The following is a 21,181-nucleotide window of genomic DNA, read 5'->3' on the forward strand; positions in this document are numbered from 1 at the left end:
TATTGTAATTTGTCCAAATGCAAAAAATAAACATATCAAATTTCAGAAACTTTCTGTAAATTATCTCAAGTTTCACAGATTGTCATGAAATTTGTTTATAATTGGAGACTGTGTTTTTCAAGATCAAGGTATTAAAAATTTTATTAAAATGTTGTTATACAAATGAAAGCCATAATTGAGAAGTAGTGAAATAACTGTTAAGGTTTAAAATAACTTGCCCTCCAAAAGTCAAAATAACTAAAACAAAATGAAAAATAAATATGAAAAATAATGTATCTAAATATAACTATAAATAAAAATTTTTCTTTCTCTTGTTACCTCACAAAATTAATAAATAACTAAATATTGAAAATATATTGTAATTAAAAGATATATAAAATATTTAAATTTTTTCCAGCGTACACACGGACAATTTCAACCAGAATTTGAAAGAAACTTTTATGAATCGCAGCTAATAATTTTAGATACTTTAGAAAAGTGCTTAAATGGAGTAAGTTTATCATTTATTAAAAATTAATTAATTGCTATGTTAATCTTAAATTTTTTTTGTAATAATAGTAATTAATAAGTTTAGCAATTATTAAATGGGAATAACATAACATGATACAAGCATGAATTAGATAATTTAAATCTTCAATTAAGAAGGATAAAAACTTCAAAAGAACAATAATAGAATATGCTTTTATTTTAATTTTAAATAACATTAGGAAAGTGTTTTATTGTTTTTTTTTTAATTTAAAGTGCATTTTTAAAGGTTATTTTATTGCTTTCTATGTTCTAAACTGAAAATGTTTAAGTAATAAAAACAAAAGTACTTTTATTTTTGTATTTTTTGAAGTTTTTGAATTATTTAGCTTATGCATGTATTGTTGGCGTTGTATTATTGTCATCTGATAATTATACTTTGCATTTTGACAAGTAAAATCTAAAATTATTTGGTACAATCTATCGGTCATGTTTTGAACATAGAAATCAGAACTATTGATGTATTTTAAGTTTATTCACCATAAAAACAAAAAGTAAAAGAATCTTGCCATGCAGTCATTTCAATATGACTGAAGCTGAGGTTATGAAGAAAACTTCAAAAATTCAAAACAGTTAAGTTGTGATACTGGCATGAATCATTTTACATAGGAATGTTCAAATTCTTAGAACAATATGTTTAATTAGAATCTTTTTTGAATCTATTAAATATAAAATTTATGTATTATTCATGATGATACATCGTCATTGTAACAAATGAAAAAGATTTATCTAGCTTAATAAATTTGTTGCAACTAATTTTGTGAAAAATTTAGTTAAGTATAATTGGAATTTAAAATATTACTTGAAATTTATGGAGTTTTTACGAAATTAATTTTATATTATTATATTGCAGAATTTTTAAGTGAAAGATTTATCATCAAAAATTTGAATAAAAACTGTAACAGTGACTTATTAAATATTTTCAATCAAGATTACTTTTTAATTGAAGTGGAGTGTTAGCAAAGCTTCTTCTATGAGGCTTACAGAATTGTGTTTGTTCTCAAAATCTGTTTGATAGATTTTGATTAAAGTTTGCCATTTTCCATTAATTGCAATGAGAATCCAAAAATGCAATAAAAAAATTGAGGTTCATGACTTTGTTTTCAAGATATAAGGTCATTTCACAAGTGCACACAACAAAGCAATATCACACAAATTGCGCGACTTTGTCATGCGATGTTTCGTGGTTGCAAGCACATCATGCATGGGCTTATGGAATCAAGTTTGTTCTCAAAATTGAATGGATCAATTTTGATAAAACTTTGCCATTTTTCATTAATTGATATGAGGAATTCAGAAATGTAATGTGGGTCCATTTAAGTGTAAAAAATCCAGCAACAAATTGCTTAACTTTCTCAGCAACATTTAAAATCTGGTGGCACTGTCTGTCATGATATTTCATAACAGACAGTGCCATCAGAATAGCAAAAAGCTTTATTTTGTGAGTAGGGATGCGTTTTATAAAACATTGTAAATGCTAATAACGAGTGAAATTATCATTAAGTCAGACCCTACTTGAGATATGACACATGATTACCCTTTATCTCTCCACCCCATTGACGTTAAACTGCCAAAATTTAATAGTATGAATCTTTCTAATACACAAACTTTCCTGCAAAATTTCAGAAATTTTCGAAAGTACAGGAGTTATTAAGCTTCGAAGAGAGTAAACAAAATTATGCCACACACATTAACATCTATACATATAGATAAAAACTGAATGTTTTTGTATTTCTCTATATTTTAAAATTCCCTGAGTCCAAAAATATAAAAATCTTGGGGGGTCATTTTTTTGACAGATTGCCATACTTTCCTGGCTCTGTTAACAAAGGGCTTTAAAGTAAAAATAGGAGTCTATGATGTCTTTGTTTTCTATATACAAAGGTATTGCAGTGGCAATGTCTATGCTCTCTGATGTGACTAGTGTACCTAACAGAATTTAGGCTTAAGGATAAAAAATAAAAACAGTGCCTAACAGAAAATACATGCAAAAAACATAGGAACACAAGTATTGCCATTGATTGCTTTGTTCTTGGATTGTCTCTCTGTACCTGGCCGGTGCAAGGATCATGTCTCCTGTGGCCTGCAGATATGAGGATAGCCTTTTTGTGGCAGTAAGTGCAAAGTTTGCCTGTCCGTGTTTGTCAGGTACTGTACAAGAATCGCCTCTTCTGTGCCTAAAGCTTAGTTCACACTGAGTGCAATTCGCTGGCAAAAGCAAAAAACAGAGCGAATAACCCGTCAAACGAGTCATGTTTGACCGGTTATTCGCTCTGTTTTTTGCTTTCACCAGCGAATCGCGCTCAGTGTGAACTAAGCTTTACAGGTGCTTCTTTCCTTCCAGCTCCAATTCAGTTCTTTTGCAATATGACAAAGTCTCATAATGTCCTATTTAATGATATAATTAGATTGTACTTTTAAATAAAAAATACAGTTGGAACCAACATTAATAATAAAAAAAAAATGTTATAATAATTTTAACTTGATCATTATGAAATTTGAAAGAGAAATTTGTTGTATTTTGAGTCCATTTAGTTAAATTTAAAAAAATACATACATTAACTTATTTGCTTAGATTAAAAATTTCAAGTTTTTAAATTTGAAATATAATATCAGTAATAGTTCAATTGAATTCAAAATGTTGCTAATAATTTATTTTGGTGTAAACATTAAAATAAAGAAAATAAGAAAACTAAAAAAGAGCAAACAGTATCAAAATAAATTAACAAAAGATAATTTAATCAGTTTTCTTTTCACAGCTGTAATTTTTTTATGTAATTATGTAAATACACAATTATTTGTTTTCTTAGCAACCAAAGGAAACAACGCGATATGATGAAGCAATGAATGTGAAATCATTACTTCGTGAACTATGTCAGGTAAAAATTTGTTTTAATTATGCAATGTAAAAAATAATTAAGAAAGTTTTAATTATTATTTAAAAATACATTTTAAAATATATACCGTATATTTTTTCCAGCAATATTCTTAATATTCTTAACAGGAATTTTTTGTTTGTTTTTTGTTAGTTTATTGAAGTGCCAAGTGATAATCCTCTTGTTGTTGAATTGAAAAATTTGGCTTCCAAAGTGTTATTTGCATTGAGTTTAAACAATTTTAATGCAGTATTCAGCAGGATATCTGCCAGGTATTTCTTTTTTACTAAATGTAGTAAAATCCAATGTTTTTAATAGTTATGACATCACTGGCAATTCATTTACCATAGCTACTGTTTGGACACGGTGTATATTGAAACAACATGTTGCTATGTCCAGAAAGTTTTATAACAGGAAATCCTTGTTAGTTGGAAGTTCAAGGGATAAAATAATCACAACAAATTATCCAAGATTTACATATTTCTGTACAGTATGCTAAATGCCATGTAACTGATGTAATTTATTAAGCAAACAGAATGCAGCTATGTATAAAGAATACTGTTTTCATTAATTAATAATAATAATATAAATAAACTGCAGGTAAACAGCATGTGTCCACTGATAACCTCATGGATCACCAAATACATATAAAAAGTATAGCAGAATTCCTAGAAATGCAACCCTAATTATTTTTAAAGTGGCCCAGAAAGTAGCAAATGGCCCAAATCTAGTAGTGTAGAGCCCTACAAATATTTCAATCTACTACTATGTATTTTTTGAGATAAGAGAAAAAAGGGTAGTTTATGGGTAAAGTGATACCCAAAAAAGTGTTGCTGTAAAAGCGAAGTTACGTTGACCAGATTAGAGTTGTTTTTGGTCTGCTTTTCTCTTATAGCATGGAGGCACTTCAGTTTAAATGAACAAGTTAACATATGCATATCACAGTTTGGACAGAATTTTCACTTTGAATTATGAACTGTATTTTGAACTAGCCAAATTCCTTAACATGTAAATCTCTATTTCCCTGGCTGGGACAAATATTTCAGTTATGAACTAATGGGATTTTGAACTGTCCAATTTCAATTTAATGAGGATTTCCTGTAACAATCTTACATTAATAATTTTATATTAATACATTTTGCATAAATAACATTATTTACTTGTTATTTTTCCTATTTATGTGTGATTTAACGGTAATGTCTTATAGCAAAGTTTCTGCTAGATACGACTAATAAATACGGTAATAAACTAGTAACAGTTGAGTTATATTTCAATAATATTTTTTTTAATGCTGTTCAAAAGTTAATTCATAATGTGAAGTTTACATTTTTGTGCAGTTCTCTTCTCTTTGGATAGCCTTAAAGAATACATTGATTACTTTTAGAAATACTTTACACTTAAAATTTTGCTAAAAAAGTTACTTTGAGTATTTATTTAACAAAATATATTCTATTCTTCAATCTGTCAACAAATCACAATTAAATTAAAAATCTAACAAGCAATTATTTATTATGACATTGTCACGATGCCAAGCTGCAATTTTTAATTGTATTTTAATTTAAAAAATCATACGACTTCTGGTCCAGACTGGAAGTTCCTATATAGTTAATCAAGGCCTCTGATCTTTTCATATCTTTTCTCAAATTTCATCTGTCTATTCTGTTTTTAAGATTAACCTATCCCATTTTGAAATTTTTCTCTGTTGCATGTCGCGCCATGTTTGAATTTTTGTTGATGATAAGCCTAACAAAAATTACATGTTTTTGAAAAAATAATCATATCGTCCAAAATAATTTTTATATTTTGCACAAACAAAATAGATATAATTTTTTTGTTTTTACATTTATTAATATATTTCAGAAGTTAGTTTTAATAATTTATAATGACTAGTGACATCTAGTTTCAAAAACATTACGATGCTGAAATGAGATATCTCAGGTCCACAGGTCAAGGTCATTAGGTTGTGACCTGAGATATGTCCGGAATACCAGGGAGTAGGTTAAAGGAGGACAGATGGACGGCAGACAACAGTGGGAATCTACAGGTATGCAATTTGAAAATTGCAGCCCAAAAATTAAAACTTTTAATTTTTAGGGGCTTTTATTCTTGGAAATGAAAAATAATGATAAATGCATTTAAGACTTTAAATTTTAAATTACTTTTTTTCAATAAATAATCTGTTTTGTTGTTATGCGTGTTGAAATTGTTGGAATTGGGCTGCTTACCTAAACCCACTGACAGGGTTTGCTGACTTGTAGTCTTTTGTTCTAAAGAATTAACAATAAAAACCTGCTCTTTCTGTCTTTTGTTGTGTGTAGTGTGTAGTCATTAGTGTTGTCAAGTCCAAGAGTATGGACCACTTTTATTTAATTTCAACAGGTGGGCCCAGATTACCCTTTATAGTAGTGCATGTCAGATAAGTCAAAAAATATATATTTATATATATTTTCTCAAGTTGACTGAACCCAACATAGTGGAAACAGGAATTTTGCTAAATCTCCCTATACTCAGATACCAATTTTTTGAGCTGTAAATTCAGAGTAGAAATCATACTGGAAGAAAAAGGAGTCAAGGAATTAATTATGATTATGAAAGAAGGAGCACAAATAGAACAGCTTTCTGAAAGAGAAAAGTGAGTACATTTCTAAGGACACACAGGCTAAAGCCACCATTGTCCAGTGCATTTCAGATAGACACTGGAGTACATAATACAAAAACTGCATTTGATATGTAAATGCACTAAAAGTGTTTTTGAAAGAAAGTATACTATCAAAGTTGTTTGTTAGGCATCAACTATCAAACCTAAAATGCGAAGAAGGGGCAAAACTACAAGATCACCTCATTTGCTTTGACAGTCTGATTAGCAGTGGTGTGCCAACCTTGGAAGCAGTGAAAGCACCGCTTTCCTTGTATTTTCTAAAATAAAAAGACATATTGTGCGATTATTTTCATATTTTAACATACTTTGAATTAATTAAAATTAATATTTTATTATAACCACATTATGTATCTTATTACAAATTTCTGTACTACATGTGAAAAAAACGATAAGATTGCTATTGTATATTCGAATATCAGTGGCGGAATTGTCAAATACGGGACAGCTTCCAAGCAGCCAGATTATACACATTTGCGCATGCACTTTACAGAGCACCAACCTCATGCAGTTTAGCTGGTGGAACACCAAAATATTGTATAACACTTTCAATGATTCTATCCAGGACCGGTTCTGGGCTGTTGGCTGCCTGCCTGCTAGATATTTGGCCATCCTAGCCCCATTATGTGAATTGCGAGTAGATTTATAAGTTAACCCAATCGATAGGAGTTTACTGGTATGTTTTTATGATAGTTCTGTATAGTTAACGGGAGTTTAAAAAAATCCATTAAAATATTTGATATATTTATTCCACTAACCGATTTTATATTACTCACGGATTTCAATGTTAAACCAGTGATATTACAATTTCGTACGTCCCATCTCTAAAGGGATGTAGAAAAAAACGTGTACAATTCTTGTACAATGTTAAAAAAATGAACTGTTACTTTGGCAACATCATTTACAACTAAATGTAATGAATGAGATGCACAAGGTACAGAAAAAAGATCTAGAATTTATTTTCCTTAAATTTATGATTTATGTATCTGTTGTCATAAATATTTGTTTTTCCACTTCTTTCCCAAGATTACAAATATTCAAGTACAGAGTAACCAGTTTCAACTTATTTCTACTTAAGAAATAGTTAAATAATTAAGAGATTAGGGAATTAGGGACATAAATAAAATCCTGATGAAAGAGCCAAAATTTTACTTAAACAAAAGCTTAACTGAACCATCTCTAGCTGAGTACACTGGAGACTGATTTCTTCGTATTATTAAAGTAATAAAGACAGAAATTTTTCCAGTTCAATGAGAGTGACCGAAAAGTTGTAAATTTTGGAAATTTCTGAGGACACTTGGTCCTAAAACGAATTAGTTAGAAAACAAATGACTATTAAGTTTAACATATTTAGATTTTTACAGCTATAGTGAGAAACATTATGTCATGTTCTTTGAGGTCATGTCCTTTGAGGTTTACTAGTGATGCAACAAAAGAGATATTTGGCATTGACCGGTATCGGCACTTTCTGGATTACTCTGATTCCATCCATTAGCCATTTGTAGATAAGTGGATTGTTTTAAGATTTAAAAAGTAAAGAAGATTTTATGTTATTTTTATGTTCTTTACAAAGCTATATTTACCGTATTTTGACGAGTATAAGTCACACTTTTTTTACTACTTTTTGGGGCTCAAAATCATGGTGCGTCTTATACTCGATAGGTAACCATTTTTACAGTGAAATTACCTACAGTAGTGGTCCACTCTAGGGACCAACCTGTGCAGTGGTCCGTTAAACAGATGGTCCCTCAACCGAATGACTATAGTATCTAGATTATCAGAGTAGTGACACACGAGTCATCGCCGCCATGTTCTGTCGACTGTCATCACGTGACCTCTGAGTTAACATTAAGAAATGACGATTATTTCAGTTTAATAAAAGTATCAATTCATCCATCCATCATATTCTTGAATAAAAAAACAAATAAAATGCATCTTTAGACAATCCTATTAAAACAGTTTTTTTCTAAATTTTTTGTCTCAAAATAGGGGTGCGTCTTATACTTGACAGCAACTTATACTCGTCAAAATACGGTAATTATAATTTTCTTTAAAAGTATATTCATCAATTGAAGAATATTTTGTACCAGGTATGTACATCCATCACACATTTTATTTCACCAAGTAAGTTTTTATAATTTTATTTTTAAGTGTTAGCCCTTATATCGTTGCTAGCGATTCAGAATGTAATTGTGATATTAAAAATACTTTTAGAGAAGTCTACGGTTTTTACTGGCTTATCGAACAAACAAATATGAATGGACCTTAGACCAGGGATTGGAATTAGCGGCTCTTCGAACGTAAACTCCAATTTCACCTCACCTCATTTCACTGCAGCCTTATAACTTATGAATTTATGAGATGAGATAGAAACTTTGACTCGTACAGCATACTCTCTACCACTCTTTAGCCCATCCGCACATGACCACACTCGCATTGATCAATATGAGTCGCATGCAAGTGGCAGCATTTGAACCATATCTATCTATATATACATAACCCATTGAACACGTGTCTGTTTGTGTAACATTATGCCAAAACAGCCACTAGAGGCACCCCTGTCATGTGTCGTATTTTGCACATTTAAATTAACAGTATAAATTATTATTTATTTGGCCAATAGCCAATAACAATATAAATAATTCAGTATATTTGTAATAGGAATTTATTATTGTCACAGAATGCCTGTAACGCACACTAGGGGGCATCTCTCTGGTGCATGTTATATGTGTGTCTCTCTGGTACTTTTGTTATACTGTTTCCATGACAATTTGGCTCTTCTCACTTGACAAACTGCCAACCCCTGCTCTAGACCATCATTGATGCGAAATTAACTAATTGTCCCTAGAAGTCTGCTTCTTACAGAAACACAGCTTCCCTATCATCAAATGTCATGGCACACCACTGCTGATTAGGGATCTTTAGTGCTAGTTTAACTCCTGATGAGGATGACCTATAGTCTATATCAAACTCCAGAAGGCATTGACATGGAAAGGTACTGTAGTTAAATAAAGCTCTGTATTGATTCAGAGAGACTATGTTGTTGGGATAAATGCTTTGATGTATTTGCATACAAGAATAAATTGCAATGAGCAAAAAATGATCCATGCTTATACATTGGAGACTATATTTGGATTATAATTTTTTTTTATGTTTTTCTGCTAACTGGTGAGCATGACAATCAAAAATCTTGTTAATTGTTTAAAAACTGAATTCAACTCAAAAGACCTTGATTAACTCGTCATTCCTGGGAGTGGAAATCAGTTATGATGAAAATTCTGTTAGGTTGAATCAAAGGAAATTGATTGACAAAATCTTTGCAAAGTTCACAATACATGATAAAGGAATCTTGACACCTCTGGAGCCAAACTTCAAGATTGATACTGATGAACCAATTTGCAATATACCCTATAAGAAACTTATTGGAAGTCTAAATTACCTGGCCATCATAATATTCTACTCTGCAGCTTATCTTGGATGTTTCCTTAATAACACTCCAACGTCATCAGCATGGAAGGCTGTCAAAAGAATCTTGAGATACATCAAAGCTGCTCAGGTCCTATAGCTAACCTTCTACAAGAGGAAACCACCAGATGGCATCGATGTAACTGCCTATGCTGATGCTGACTGGAGATCAGACATGACAATTTGAAAAAGTGTGAGTGGATCAGCAATCCACTACTGTGGAAACCTAGTCTCAGGGTATTCAAAAGAAACAGCAAACTGTCATACTTTCACTATAGGCCAAATATCAAGCATCTGCTCGCTGTACAATAGAAATTCTGTTTGTATAAGAACTCTCAATGGACTTTAGTGAACACACTGTCAAAGCTCATATGCTAGTGGATAGTCAAAGTACAATAGCTATAATGACCAACTATGAAAACTCAAGAAGATCCAAACACATTGACATCAAATTTAATTTCTTAAAAGACCTTATTATAAATGGAACTGAGTCTGTTGATCTATGTTCCTTCAAACATGAATATAGCAGATATTCTCATGAAAAGTCTATGCCCAAGAAAGTTTCCAAATATTTATAAACAAATTATATTTGATTTGATGCTGTACACAATATTATTTTGTGTGTTAAATGCTCTCCAGGAATGCTATACAATCATTCATGTCTTGTATCAATTATTGATTTTTCTCATTGATTGGTTAACTAAAACTCTTAATTGAAAGGGGAGGTTGAAATTATTGGAATTGGGCTACTTACCTAAACTCTCTGCTAGGGTTTGCTGGCCTGTACTCTTTTGTTCTAAAGGATTAACAATAAAAATCTGTCATATTTGTCTTTTGCTGTGTGTGGTATGTAGACATTATTGCTGTCATGGACCACTTTTGTTTAATTTCAACAATGCAGTATGTAATAACAAGTTTTAAGTTTTTATCTACTACAGTTTATAAAAATAAATAAATAAATAAAAATGTTACAGACTAGTATCAGGTACTTGCAATATTATCATTTTTATATTTTAATAAGCAAACAATACTGCAAGCTTTTAATTTAGTTAAATATGGCTAATTAATTAGTTATACTTCCCAATTAAAATTTGCTAATGTTGGTTATTACTATAGGTGCTCCCCTACTTTTGAACAGGTTAGGTTTCTGAGGTTTTGTCATAAGTCAAAAACTTACCTAGAAAGTACATTTTTACACAGAATAACCACATATTGTTAGTATTTGATCCTTCAATGCATTTAATGGAATACATTACACTTGTTTAACCATTTGCTACTACTAAGTAGTGGGTGTTTCAAATGCAGGTTTTTTCCACCCGACATACTTAGTTTTATAATGTTAAGTTTCCATGGTAATAGAGCCACACTTCTTGCAATTATCTTCACTACTAGATTTACTATTAGTTTTGGACATATTTTTGAAGCACTAATCATAAAAGTTTATAAAAATTGAAAACAGTAGTGAAAAATGCTGTTACTCCAACATTACCAACTTTGAGGCCACCTTGTGAGCTGTGATGGAACATCAGAATTCATACAAAAATGAAAAATGATGATATGCAATAGAAATAAATCTACATTAATTATTATTACTGACTTTGACACCATTTCACAACTGACAAGAGAACTTCATAATATGTGTGAAATTTAAGTTTTAGATGTACAGTCAAATTGTAAGTTTCTGAAAGTTTATAGGGAACTCCCCTACTTATAAGTTTATAAGTAGGGGAGTTCCTGTACCTATTCAGCTTAGTTTATAATTTGTTTTATACAATAAAAAATTTTTTACATTCATCACACTACAAAAAATTTTATTTGTAATTATTTGTGAAAATTCTTTCCATTTGGTAACATGTCATTGTATTATCCACACTCAACCTTTNGTAAAACATTTTGTAATGTAACTTCCCTAAAATATATAAATATATGAAAAATATCAATTTGTATGGATGGCTCTATTTTAAACATCATAGAACAGAATATCAGCATTACATTTCATTTTAAAAATAAATCAAATATTTCATTCAAACAATTAAAGAAATAATATAACAAATTAAATCATATTTATTTTAATTTAAAATTAATTAATGTAAAAATTATAATATATATATAAAATTTATATGAATACTAATCATCTTATAGATTGCAAGAACTGTCAAATAGTAATGAAGAAAATCCTGATTATATTGATATTGAACTTATTCAACATATTAATCTTGATATTAGTCGCTTAATAAAATTGCTATCAGGTAAATATTATGAGTATATACTTATTATTCTTTAATTAAATAATAACAACTTAAAATTTATTTAATATATTTTTATTTAAAGTTATTTTTTATGTCATGATATCATTAATAAAAATCTTGATTTTTCAGTTTAAAAATTTTGTTATATACTAAAATATTTTAAGTTATGAAAATAATTTAGAACAATTTTTTGTTTTTCAGAAATTAATCAAAAGTTTAAGAGCTTAAAGAAGAGTGCATACTTGGTTTTAATGAATAGTGTGGAAAAAGTAATTATAAATTTAATGTATATAGAATATTTATACTTTTAATGTAACAATATTGTAGGATATTATTTAGAAAAGATTTTTCAGGTCTGTTAATGATTGTAAATAAGATATTTAAATAAAGACTGCTTTAAGAGAAACAAATACATTCCCATAATTTCCATAATGTGATTAGACATCTATTGAATTATCATCATCTACCTCATATGTTCTGGTATGTTCTCATTTTTCAAGTGTTCTGAAATGTCATCTATCGCAAGGTCACCTTATTTATTAGACACTTTAAATACAATGCCTTAGGCTTACAAATACAGTTTTAACAAAAAGTTTTACAGGAATTTGGAAGGAAAACAAAAATTTTAAAATAAAGATATTTTTTATTTTTATTTACAAAAATTATAAATAGACATTTTTAAAAATAGAAGTAGGCTTATTAAATGCCAATTCTTGAAAACATAAACTATTGTGAATCATATTTACTATATAAAAATCACATTTAACATATAAGATTGGTAATTAAGATATATTTGTTTTGTCATTTTTAATTTGCAAATTCTTATTATTTTATTGATAGGCAGTTATTTTAATATTTCACTTTTTGTAGAAAATACTGATAAAGATGATAATTTTGAACAGATAAAACAAATGATTTTTATATGATTTAATGTTGAAAATACTTGTTTACCTTCTTCAATCATCCCAAAATTGATAAGTAAATTTGAAGTGCAACATTTGTATTTGGGAAGCTTGTTACCACATTTCATTTAATTTGTGCTGATATTAATTCTGATATTGTTTTGCATTCCAAGAATGATTTTAGAAATAATTCACTTACAGAGAAATCTTCTAAATCTAGATTATATTTATGGATTTTAGTCTTTGCTGTGGAAACAATTTCACATTCTGGCATTGGTTTATCAATAAGTCAGATCTGTCTTAAAGGTTATAGGCAGATCACCTTTTATAAGAAAGTGATCAAAAGTTTATTTATGCTGATTGTATTTACAAATATCTGGGTATAAAATGAATGAAATAGGAAATAGGAATGATGACAGTGAAAGTGATAGTGAAGATCTTAGTGAAGTTCTTTTCCAACTCCGTCTCATTGAGTTGGTTTCCATGTGTATCACGATTCGATGTAGTGATCCAGGTTCAATGGAAAGCACACCTCCACACTCAAATTGATAATATTCACAGTTTATTTACAGATTTCTATACGTAGAAGGTACAAGTTTGAAAACATAATATATATATATATATATATGATAACAATGCATGGTGACTCACGTACTAGTTTGGTTTCTGGGAACTTTTAAACTTTAAAGAGGACTCAGTCAGCTCGTGGAGTTGGCTCAACTGCACAGTCCATCCAGTCTCCACACTAACCCATCCCTGAGATGTTTACCAGAGGAGAACACTCTCTCTATGCTCAGCGGGCCTTCCAAGTGCCTGAGCTACAGTGTACCAGTCTCTTGCCCTTCTCTCTTCCTCTCTCGTTTACCCCGCAATTTAAGGGTTTTTTTGGACGGGAACTTCTGACCAATCACAACCCCTTCTTGCCCGAATAGCTTTCACTCGGGCCCGCCGTCATCCGACGAGAGTGAAGCTTACATAAACGTCTGCCACTTGTTTACATTCAGTTGTTTACCATATGGCAAATGGTCTGATGTCTGACTACAGGTGGGTCCAATTGACAAAGCCGGCACTTCCTGTGTTTTCCCTTGTTTACAAGTCAATACCTTACAAGTGGTATTACCCGACCGCATGTGGGTCCAATTGACAAGGTCGCGCCTCTTTTGTTCCCACTCTGCTAAAAGGTCAATACTTTACAGTGATGAAATATTATTTCAATGACTTTCCAAATTTTTTAATGCAAATTTTTTGTATACAAATAAAATTAATAATAAAAGGTTGATTTTATATTTTTGTCCTAATTTTTTTTCAAACAATAAGGATTCCAAAATTGGGAGTTGACTTATATTCAGGCCAATAAAGTAATTTCTCCATATTTTTTAATGTACAATCATTTCAGTAACATAATGATTATTATACAGTATAATGAAATAAAATAATATCTCTTTTTAATGTTATATACAGTAAAGTTTCTGCACATTAAAATGTTTTGTAGAAAAAGAAAATTTATAGTTAAAAATTTATTTTAAATGAAATATATTTTTTCACTACAGGCTATTTGGAATTGGATGGATACTTATCCACAAGAATTTATGGATTTACAAAAGAAGCCAAATGAAGAATTAGCTGGTTAGTAAAACTTTTATATTTTTAAAATTAATTAGAAAATAGTTTTAATGAATAGTTTTTGTTGAAATTAATTTATGCTCACATTCTTTTACATTGTTACATATGTAATATTTTTATCATCAACTAATTGAAAATGAATATAATTCAATTGAAATAATTTTTAGTTTAATTGGAGAAAAGATTCAGCTAGAACATTAAACATAGCATATTTAACAAATTTTTAAATTGTTTCTAATTTGATCTAGACTTTTTTATACTTTTATTTATCAATTAACTTTAAATTATTACTACAAAGATATGCTAAAAATATTTATTTCTAAAATAATTTATTATGTTAAAATGGATCAAATGTAGGAAATAATGGACATTAGAAACAAGTATGAGTTGTTGAGTACAGTAGAGCGTTGTTTATCCGAAAGCCGGTTATCCGAAACGTCAGTTAACCGAAAGCATTCCAGTCGGCAAATTTAAGTTTTTGCTAGTGCTATGGCGCTGCAATCTTTGGCTATATCTTGGGCTACTCCAATATTTTTTTTGTTGGTGTGTGTGTTTTAGCTGGCAGCACTGGCACTTTTGTTTGTTGTGCTGAATCAAACATTTTTGATACTAGATTAACTTCTAAAGTATATTTTTGTTTGGTTTTTATATTTTTAGTATATTTATTTTATTTGTAAAAAATGAAGAAATAATTTTTAATGATACAATAGCCACGATTATTATTTTAAAAAGTTTATGTTAGGCTTAACATTGACTAAAATTCAACACGAAGTGACACACAAGAAGAAAAATTTCAACATGGGATAGGTCAGAGGTCGGAATTAGCGGCTCGCAAGCCGCATGCGGCTCTTCAGAAATAAACTCCAATTTCATCTCACCTCATTTCACCGCAGCCTTATAACTTAAGAGTTTATGAGATAGAGCCGCTGAACAAACTTCGACTTGTTCTCCGTCCGCACATGACCACACTCGCGTTGATCAATATGAGTCGCATAAGAGTGGTAGCATTTGAAGCATATCTATATATATAACCCATTGAACGCGTGTCAATCCATCCGTGTAACTTTATGCCGAAAACAGCCACTAGAGGCGCCTCTGTCGTGTGTCGTATTTCGCACATTTAAATTAATATGCGGCTCTGGTACTTTTGTTATCCTGTTTTCATGACAATTTGACTCTTCTCACTTGACAAACTGCCGACCCCTGGGATAGGTTGATATATTTTTTCATACATAATCGGTTATCCAAACAACCTCAGTCCCCAATTGATTTGGATAAATGACGCTCTACTGTATATTTATAAATTGTTATTTTTTATAATTATTAAACAATACCTATTTCTAGACATATGCTATTATATTTTATTTTTAAAATAATGAGAATTAACATGTTAGAGAAGAAAGGTTGAATGTATTATAGAGATTAAATTTATAACTCAATAACTGCTATATAATAGCACAAGTATTAAATTAATTATTATTCTAGAGTCAGAAATTATTTGATGAAAATTAATTTTATAAACAATAGTGCAAATGGACAAATAACTAAAAGAAGCCAGGCTTCTGGCTGTTAAAGAATATAACAGAGAGAAAATATGATGATTAGTCAAATTTTGACCTTTCCTCTCCTCCTCTTTTTTTTTTTATATTCATGACACCAAAAATCAAAAAACCTTTACAAAATTGTATTTCTGTCTGTTCTGCATTTGCATGTTTGTTTATAAAGAAAGAGGGATTGTATTAGATGGTATTTACAAATACTGCAATATTGTAAAATTTGCATTCGTCTATTTTTTCTCTTTCACTCAGATAAAAACTTCAGGAGTGAATACTGCCAGAGAATACAAAATTTTGTTGTATTATCTGACAAGATGTAAGAATTAAGATGTAAAAATTACATTACATGTATAACAAATATTCTACAGTTATATTCTGTATAAGTTCTGTCTTATTTAATATTTTTTGAAAGGTAGAAGTATTCATTTCTAATATCATGGGAAAAGATACTGTACAGTAAATTTTGTTATAACAAATGTTGGTTTAATAAAATTACTAATATAACAATCCTTGCCCATTTACTATTCATCCTAATATAAAAATTTATAAAAATGTTTTATTTTAACAAATATCACTAACAAAAATTTCAGTTTAATGTAACAAAAATTAAAGCTCATATGAACAAAAGTGCTGATTACATTGAAATCTGTAAATATATAAATTATAAATAGAGATATATGTTGCACTAACCTTATGTAGCTTTGCAGTTAATTTTTGAAACAGCTATATAAAGTTAGTGTGACATATCTGTATTTATAATTATTGCTTTGTCCATAGGATGGATTTTAATATATAAATTAATTTTCTTTGTTGTCAATGGATACTGTTTTGACATTTATCTGATAATATGAATTTAACTATAATTATTGATTTAGTTTGTAGTATAGTGTCAGTATTGTACAGTACAATTGTCCAAAGTGGTATTATTGATATTATCTAATATTGTAGATGATGATGAGATTTTCATTTTGGTTATAGTCAACATGATACAAAGTCTATGCCATTTTCTAATTGGAATTCTGTCACATAATGTAGGAATTTGTGGAGAAGGTTTTGATTACAACATGAATACAACATGACTGAGAATTACAGAATAAACAACGGCTATTTTTAAGTGAGATACACAATAATCAGGCCACTGTTGTTTTGTGTTTCAACTGTTCAAAACAGTGCTGACAATAAACTTTTAGTTACAAATACAGACAGCTAGGTAGTTGAGGCTGTATCCATTCTGGAGAATCAAATTCATGTTTTATGTTCAGAAGTTTTCAAGGAAGTTGAACTAGAGCTCCTCGTCTCAACAACCCCATTATGGGTCTTGCTTAACCCATGGTGAGCATGATTAAAATGCCTGCATAGTGCCCACAGTGCAGAGAAAGTCAAAAGATGGAAAAGTTACAACAAATTGTTGAGTTACTATGATTTTTTAACAGAATTTTAAAAATGGAAATTTTGCTAAAAGTGTTGAAAAAATTGACTTAAAGATTCTTTGCCCTCAAGGTATAGGAGTTTTTCAATAATTAATAGCTTTTCAACATTCTGGTGTATTGACTATTTATCAATATAATGAAATTTTATTATAATGAATGTATTTTTATGTTTCCTGCAATTTTGTTAAACTAACATTAGTTTATACTGTGTTAATTTATTTTTTAATAGAAGATTTCAAATTGAAATGAAAAAAAGACTTATAATGCACACACAATTGTTTTCCAAATGAATAAAAATAATACTGAACATAATACATTAAATAAAATATAATACATAATTAGGAAGAAATTATAAGATTATTAGATTTTTTTTTTTTAATTTATATACAATATTTAATATTGTCAATAATTATTTGGAAGAAAAAGTGTATATTTTACTATATAATGATTAATTTTAATATGCAAATTATTATATATTTATTCTAATCTAAAAATAATTATTTTATTTTCTTAGATTGTTGTGATCGTTTATTTGATTTGCTGGATAATTTTGCTGAAAACAATAACAAAAAGAAAGCTGCAACTTGGCCTTTACAAATTATGTTGCTTGTTCTCTGTCCAGTAAGCACCTTAAATGCTTTTACATTTTAATTACATTTGATTTTTATTATATGATATTTTCTAAAAATATTATTGTACTAATTAGAACTAAATATTTAATATTAGTGTTTAATAACAAGTGTTATATTATTCTGATTATAAATTATCTCTGAGGAAAAGTAAGAAAGGGGTCTTTTATGTCATTATTTTGAGAACAAACTGTTAACAAAAAATTTCTGAAATTTCAACTATTCTTTTAACTGTTATTACTGTTAACTTATTTCTGTTGTTATACTTATCATGAATCAATTTGTTTCAGATCTTTTGAAGTTTTATTTATGTTTGTTTGAATAATTTTGTATGTCAATAGATCTAAAATGTATTGATTTTTTTTTTCCATTATCAATTGAATTTTGGTGTTAAATGTATTTGTAGGATGATTATTATTATTATAATGAATATTAATGTTTTATTTAATAATCTTTATGAAATAATTATTTTGTTTCCACAAATTAAATTTTTTTCAAAATTATATTTATGATATAAAATTGCATTGCATTTATTTATTTTGTTTTTCATGTGTTCATTTTTTTTTCACTTAGAAATTAAATTCATTGATTAACCTTTTGATATATTTTTGAAACATACCAATAAGATAGATTTGACTGAATCAGTTCATATGAGAAATGTCATAAGTAATAATCTGTCACTCAAAAACAAAACTAATTTTTATTTTTAAACTTTTCTTTTTTCATTTTTTCAATTATTTTTGGTAGGAACTAAAAATAAACAAAAAGAAATAAAAATAATTGAAAAAATGATCAGCAATGAATTAAATTTATTAAGAGATTAAAATTTTTACATATACATTATTTCTTAATTCTAAAATGCCAGTTTATTCTAAGTTGCAACATGAGTTTAAAATAGAATTTTAAGATTTTCATTTATATTTCTCTTACCAAGGCAAATGTGATTTTAATTTGTCTAATGCAAAATTATGAAAAATTATATAATTTACAACATCCCCTTCTAATAACAGGTAATTCACTATCATTCATAGAGATTGTCAGCACCTTGTCTGAATACTTTCCTCCTTTCCTCTGCTATAAATTCTGTTTAATATACCACTACAACATTTTTTTGTTTTTAATAGAAGACCTGAAAACTTTCTTTAGAGTGACAGTCATTGATATTTTGTTCACTGTTTAAACATGTGGTGATCTTATTAATATTATACAAATGCCAATAAGACAAGTTTAATTAAAAGTAATTTGCTTAACATTTCTAAAGTTTTAACTAAAGTTTTTAGTATACATTATAATTTATAGAATTAGCTAGAATTTTGAAAATTTTTTCAATATTATAAAAGTGAAAATTTAGATTTGTACATTTTATTACTTCAGATATAAATTAATTTCAAAATTACAATTTAATAGATTATTTAATTAGTTATTAGTATTGTTAGAAAATATGGTTCATTTTAAAATATATTTAATGAAATAATTTATAGAAAATTTTAGAAGAGATTGTTAATGCTGATTCAGGAGCACCATTGTCTCAGAAACATACTAGAAAGGTAATAATAGTTTTCAAAGTTAAAAATAACCAAAATACATTTATTTGATTATTATTCTTATTTGAATTTCAGAGACAATTTGTAGATAGTGTTAAGAAAGCACTAGGCCCTCATACAAGTAGCAAGCAATTGAGTGAAGCTGCAGCTGTTACATGTGTGAAATTATGTAAAATATCAACATATATCAATATTTTGGATAGTAATAATGTAGTATTTTCTTTAGTGCAAGCTGTAATTAATGATTTAAAGGTATTTGAAAAATCTTTCTTAAAAAAACTTAAAAAATGATAAGTTAGAGCTTTTTTTAAATACAACATTCTATTATTTTATTTAAAGAATAGATGCTTAGATTTCAAATTTTACATTTATTTAAATAAAAATTTCATTAGTTTAGTATATAAAATTTTAAACAAAAGCTAATCTATGTAAGTTCAATTAATTTATTTTCTTACATTTTTATGAAATATCTGTGTAAATGTTAACTGATAGGAGTTAATTTTGAAAAGAAAATCTTATTTAATGTCATGAAAGTTCACAAAACTTGGCATCGTCTTTACAAATAAATTCATAAAATAAACAAGGATTTAATTAAGTCAATATTTTTTATTAAACAAAAGAAATGTTTTTAGTGATTATTTTCAGCTTAGAATCATCTACTGTATTAGAATGATGTAGAACAGAATTCAAGTTATGTATTCAGAATAATTAAATAGAACAAAATTTTTGAGAATGAAAAGGAAATACAATAGAACATGTCAAATTAAAAGTAAATAAAATAAAAGCATGAAAATAATTTTTGTGTAAAATTTCAGGATAAAAAAGTATACATTTTGGAAAATAAAATGTTCCTTAGGCAAATCATACAGGGAGAAAAAAGAAATTGAAGGAATTTAATAACGATATCCAAACAACATTAATTTTGTACACATCTTCAATATTAATTACATTACAATGCTGGCTTAAAATATAGATATACAAGTACTCTAAAATTTATTTTTGCCAGTAACTGTCAATTATTTATTACTTAATATTTCTAGGCTTTGGATGTTAATATTAATTAGGCCACTAATAAGCTCTCCAGAAAAATCATATTAAACCCATCTGAAATTTATTGATGTTTTTATTTTATCTTATTTCATTTATTTATTTTAAATTTTATTTAATGTTATATTTCTTTTTAATTTTAAAAGTTTTATTGTATTATAATTGTTCAGAATATTCAATTAGAATTTTGTTCTACTATGTGTATTCTGTTCTACATCATTTTAATACATGGCTATAGGCTGACAATAGTCAGATTTTGATTGAAAATGTTTATTTTGTTTAATAAAAAATGTTGGCATTCTGAAATAAACAGTGATTAGATTTATTTATCTGATATCACATAGTTATTTTCTATTACTTGTTTGATTCTAGAGAAATCAACAATACAATTTATAAATTAAAAGATATATTTAGATGGAATATTAAAAAGAGTATACTCTGTTTAATTATATAAATTCTTCAGAATTTGGGAAGATAATGTTTGTGAAGTGATTAATTTAAAAATAGTTTATAAAAATTGATTTTTAAATTTAATCTTACTTTTATACTTGATTTCCCCTTGTTCTTGTTTTCAATTGTCAGAAGTAAGCATAAGATTGCTTAAGAGAACTAATCACAGAGGAATATCACAAAGCTGGATTATACAAGGTTTATTGATTATGAAGGATATGCATTTAAG

General features: G+C 28.2%; 1 protein-coding gene across 1 annotated transcript in view; it reads left to right on the plus strand.

Moving 5' to 3' along the window:
- LOC111618329 (neurofibromin-like) overlaps positions 1 to 21,181 on the plus strand; it is a 179,304-nt gene that overhangs the window by 38,641 nt on the left and 119,482 nt on the right. The window contains exons 6-11 of the mRNA XM_023359826.1: positions 11,665 to 11,771; positions 11,973 to 12,040; positions 14,224 to 14,299; positions 17,797 to 17,903; positions 19,393 to 19,458; positions 19,531 to 19,707. Of these exons, the coding sequence (XP_023215594.1) occupies positions 11,665 to 11,771; positions 11,973 to 12,040; positions 14,224 to 14,299; positions 17,797 to 17,903; positions 19,393 to 19,458; positions 19,531 to 19,707 (601 nt within the window). The remainder of the gene's footprint in view (positions 1 to 11,664; positions 11,772 to 11,972; positions 12,041 to 14,223; positions 14,300 to 17,796; positions 17,904 to 19,392; positions 19,459 to 19,530; positions 19,708 to 21,181) is intronic.

Source organism: Centruroides sculpturatus, unplaced genomic scaffold (genome assembly GCF_000671375.1).
Source record: "Centruroides sculpturatus isolate CEXI.00-Female unplaced genomic scaffold, Cexi_2.0 scaffold92, whole genome shotgun sequence".
NCBI lineage: Eukaryota > Metazoa > Arthropoda > Arachnida > Scorpiones > Buthidae > Centruroides > Centruroides sculpturatus.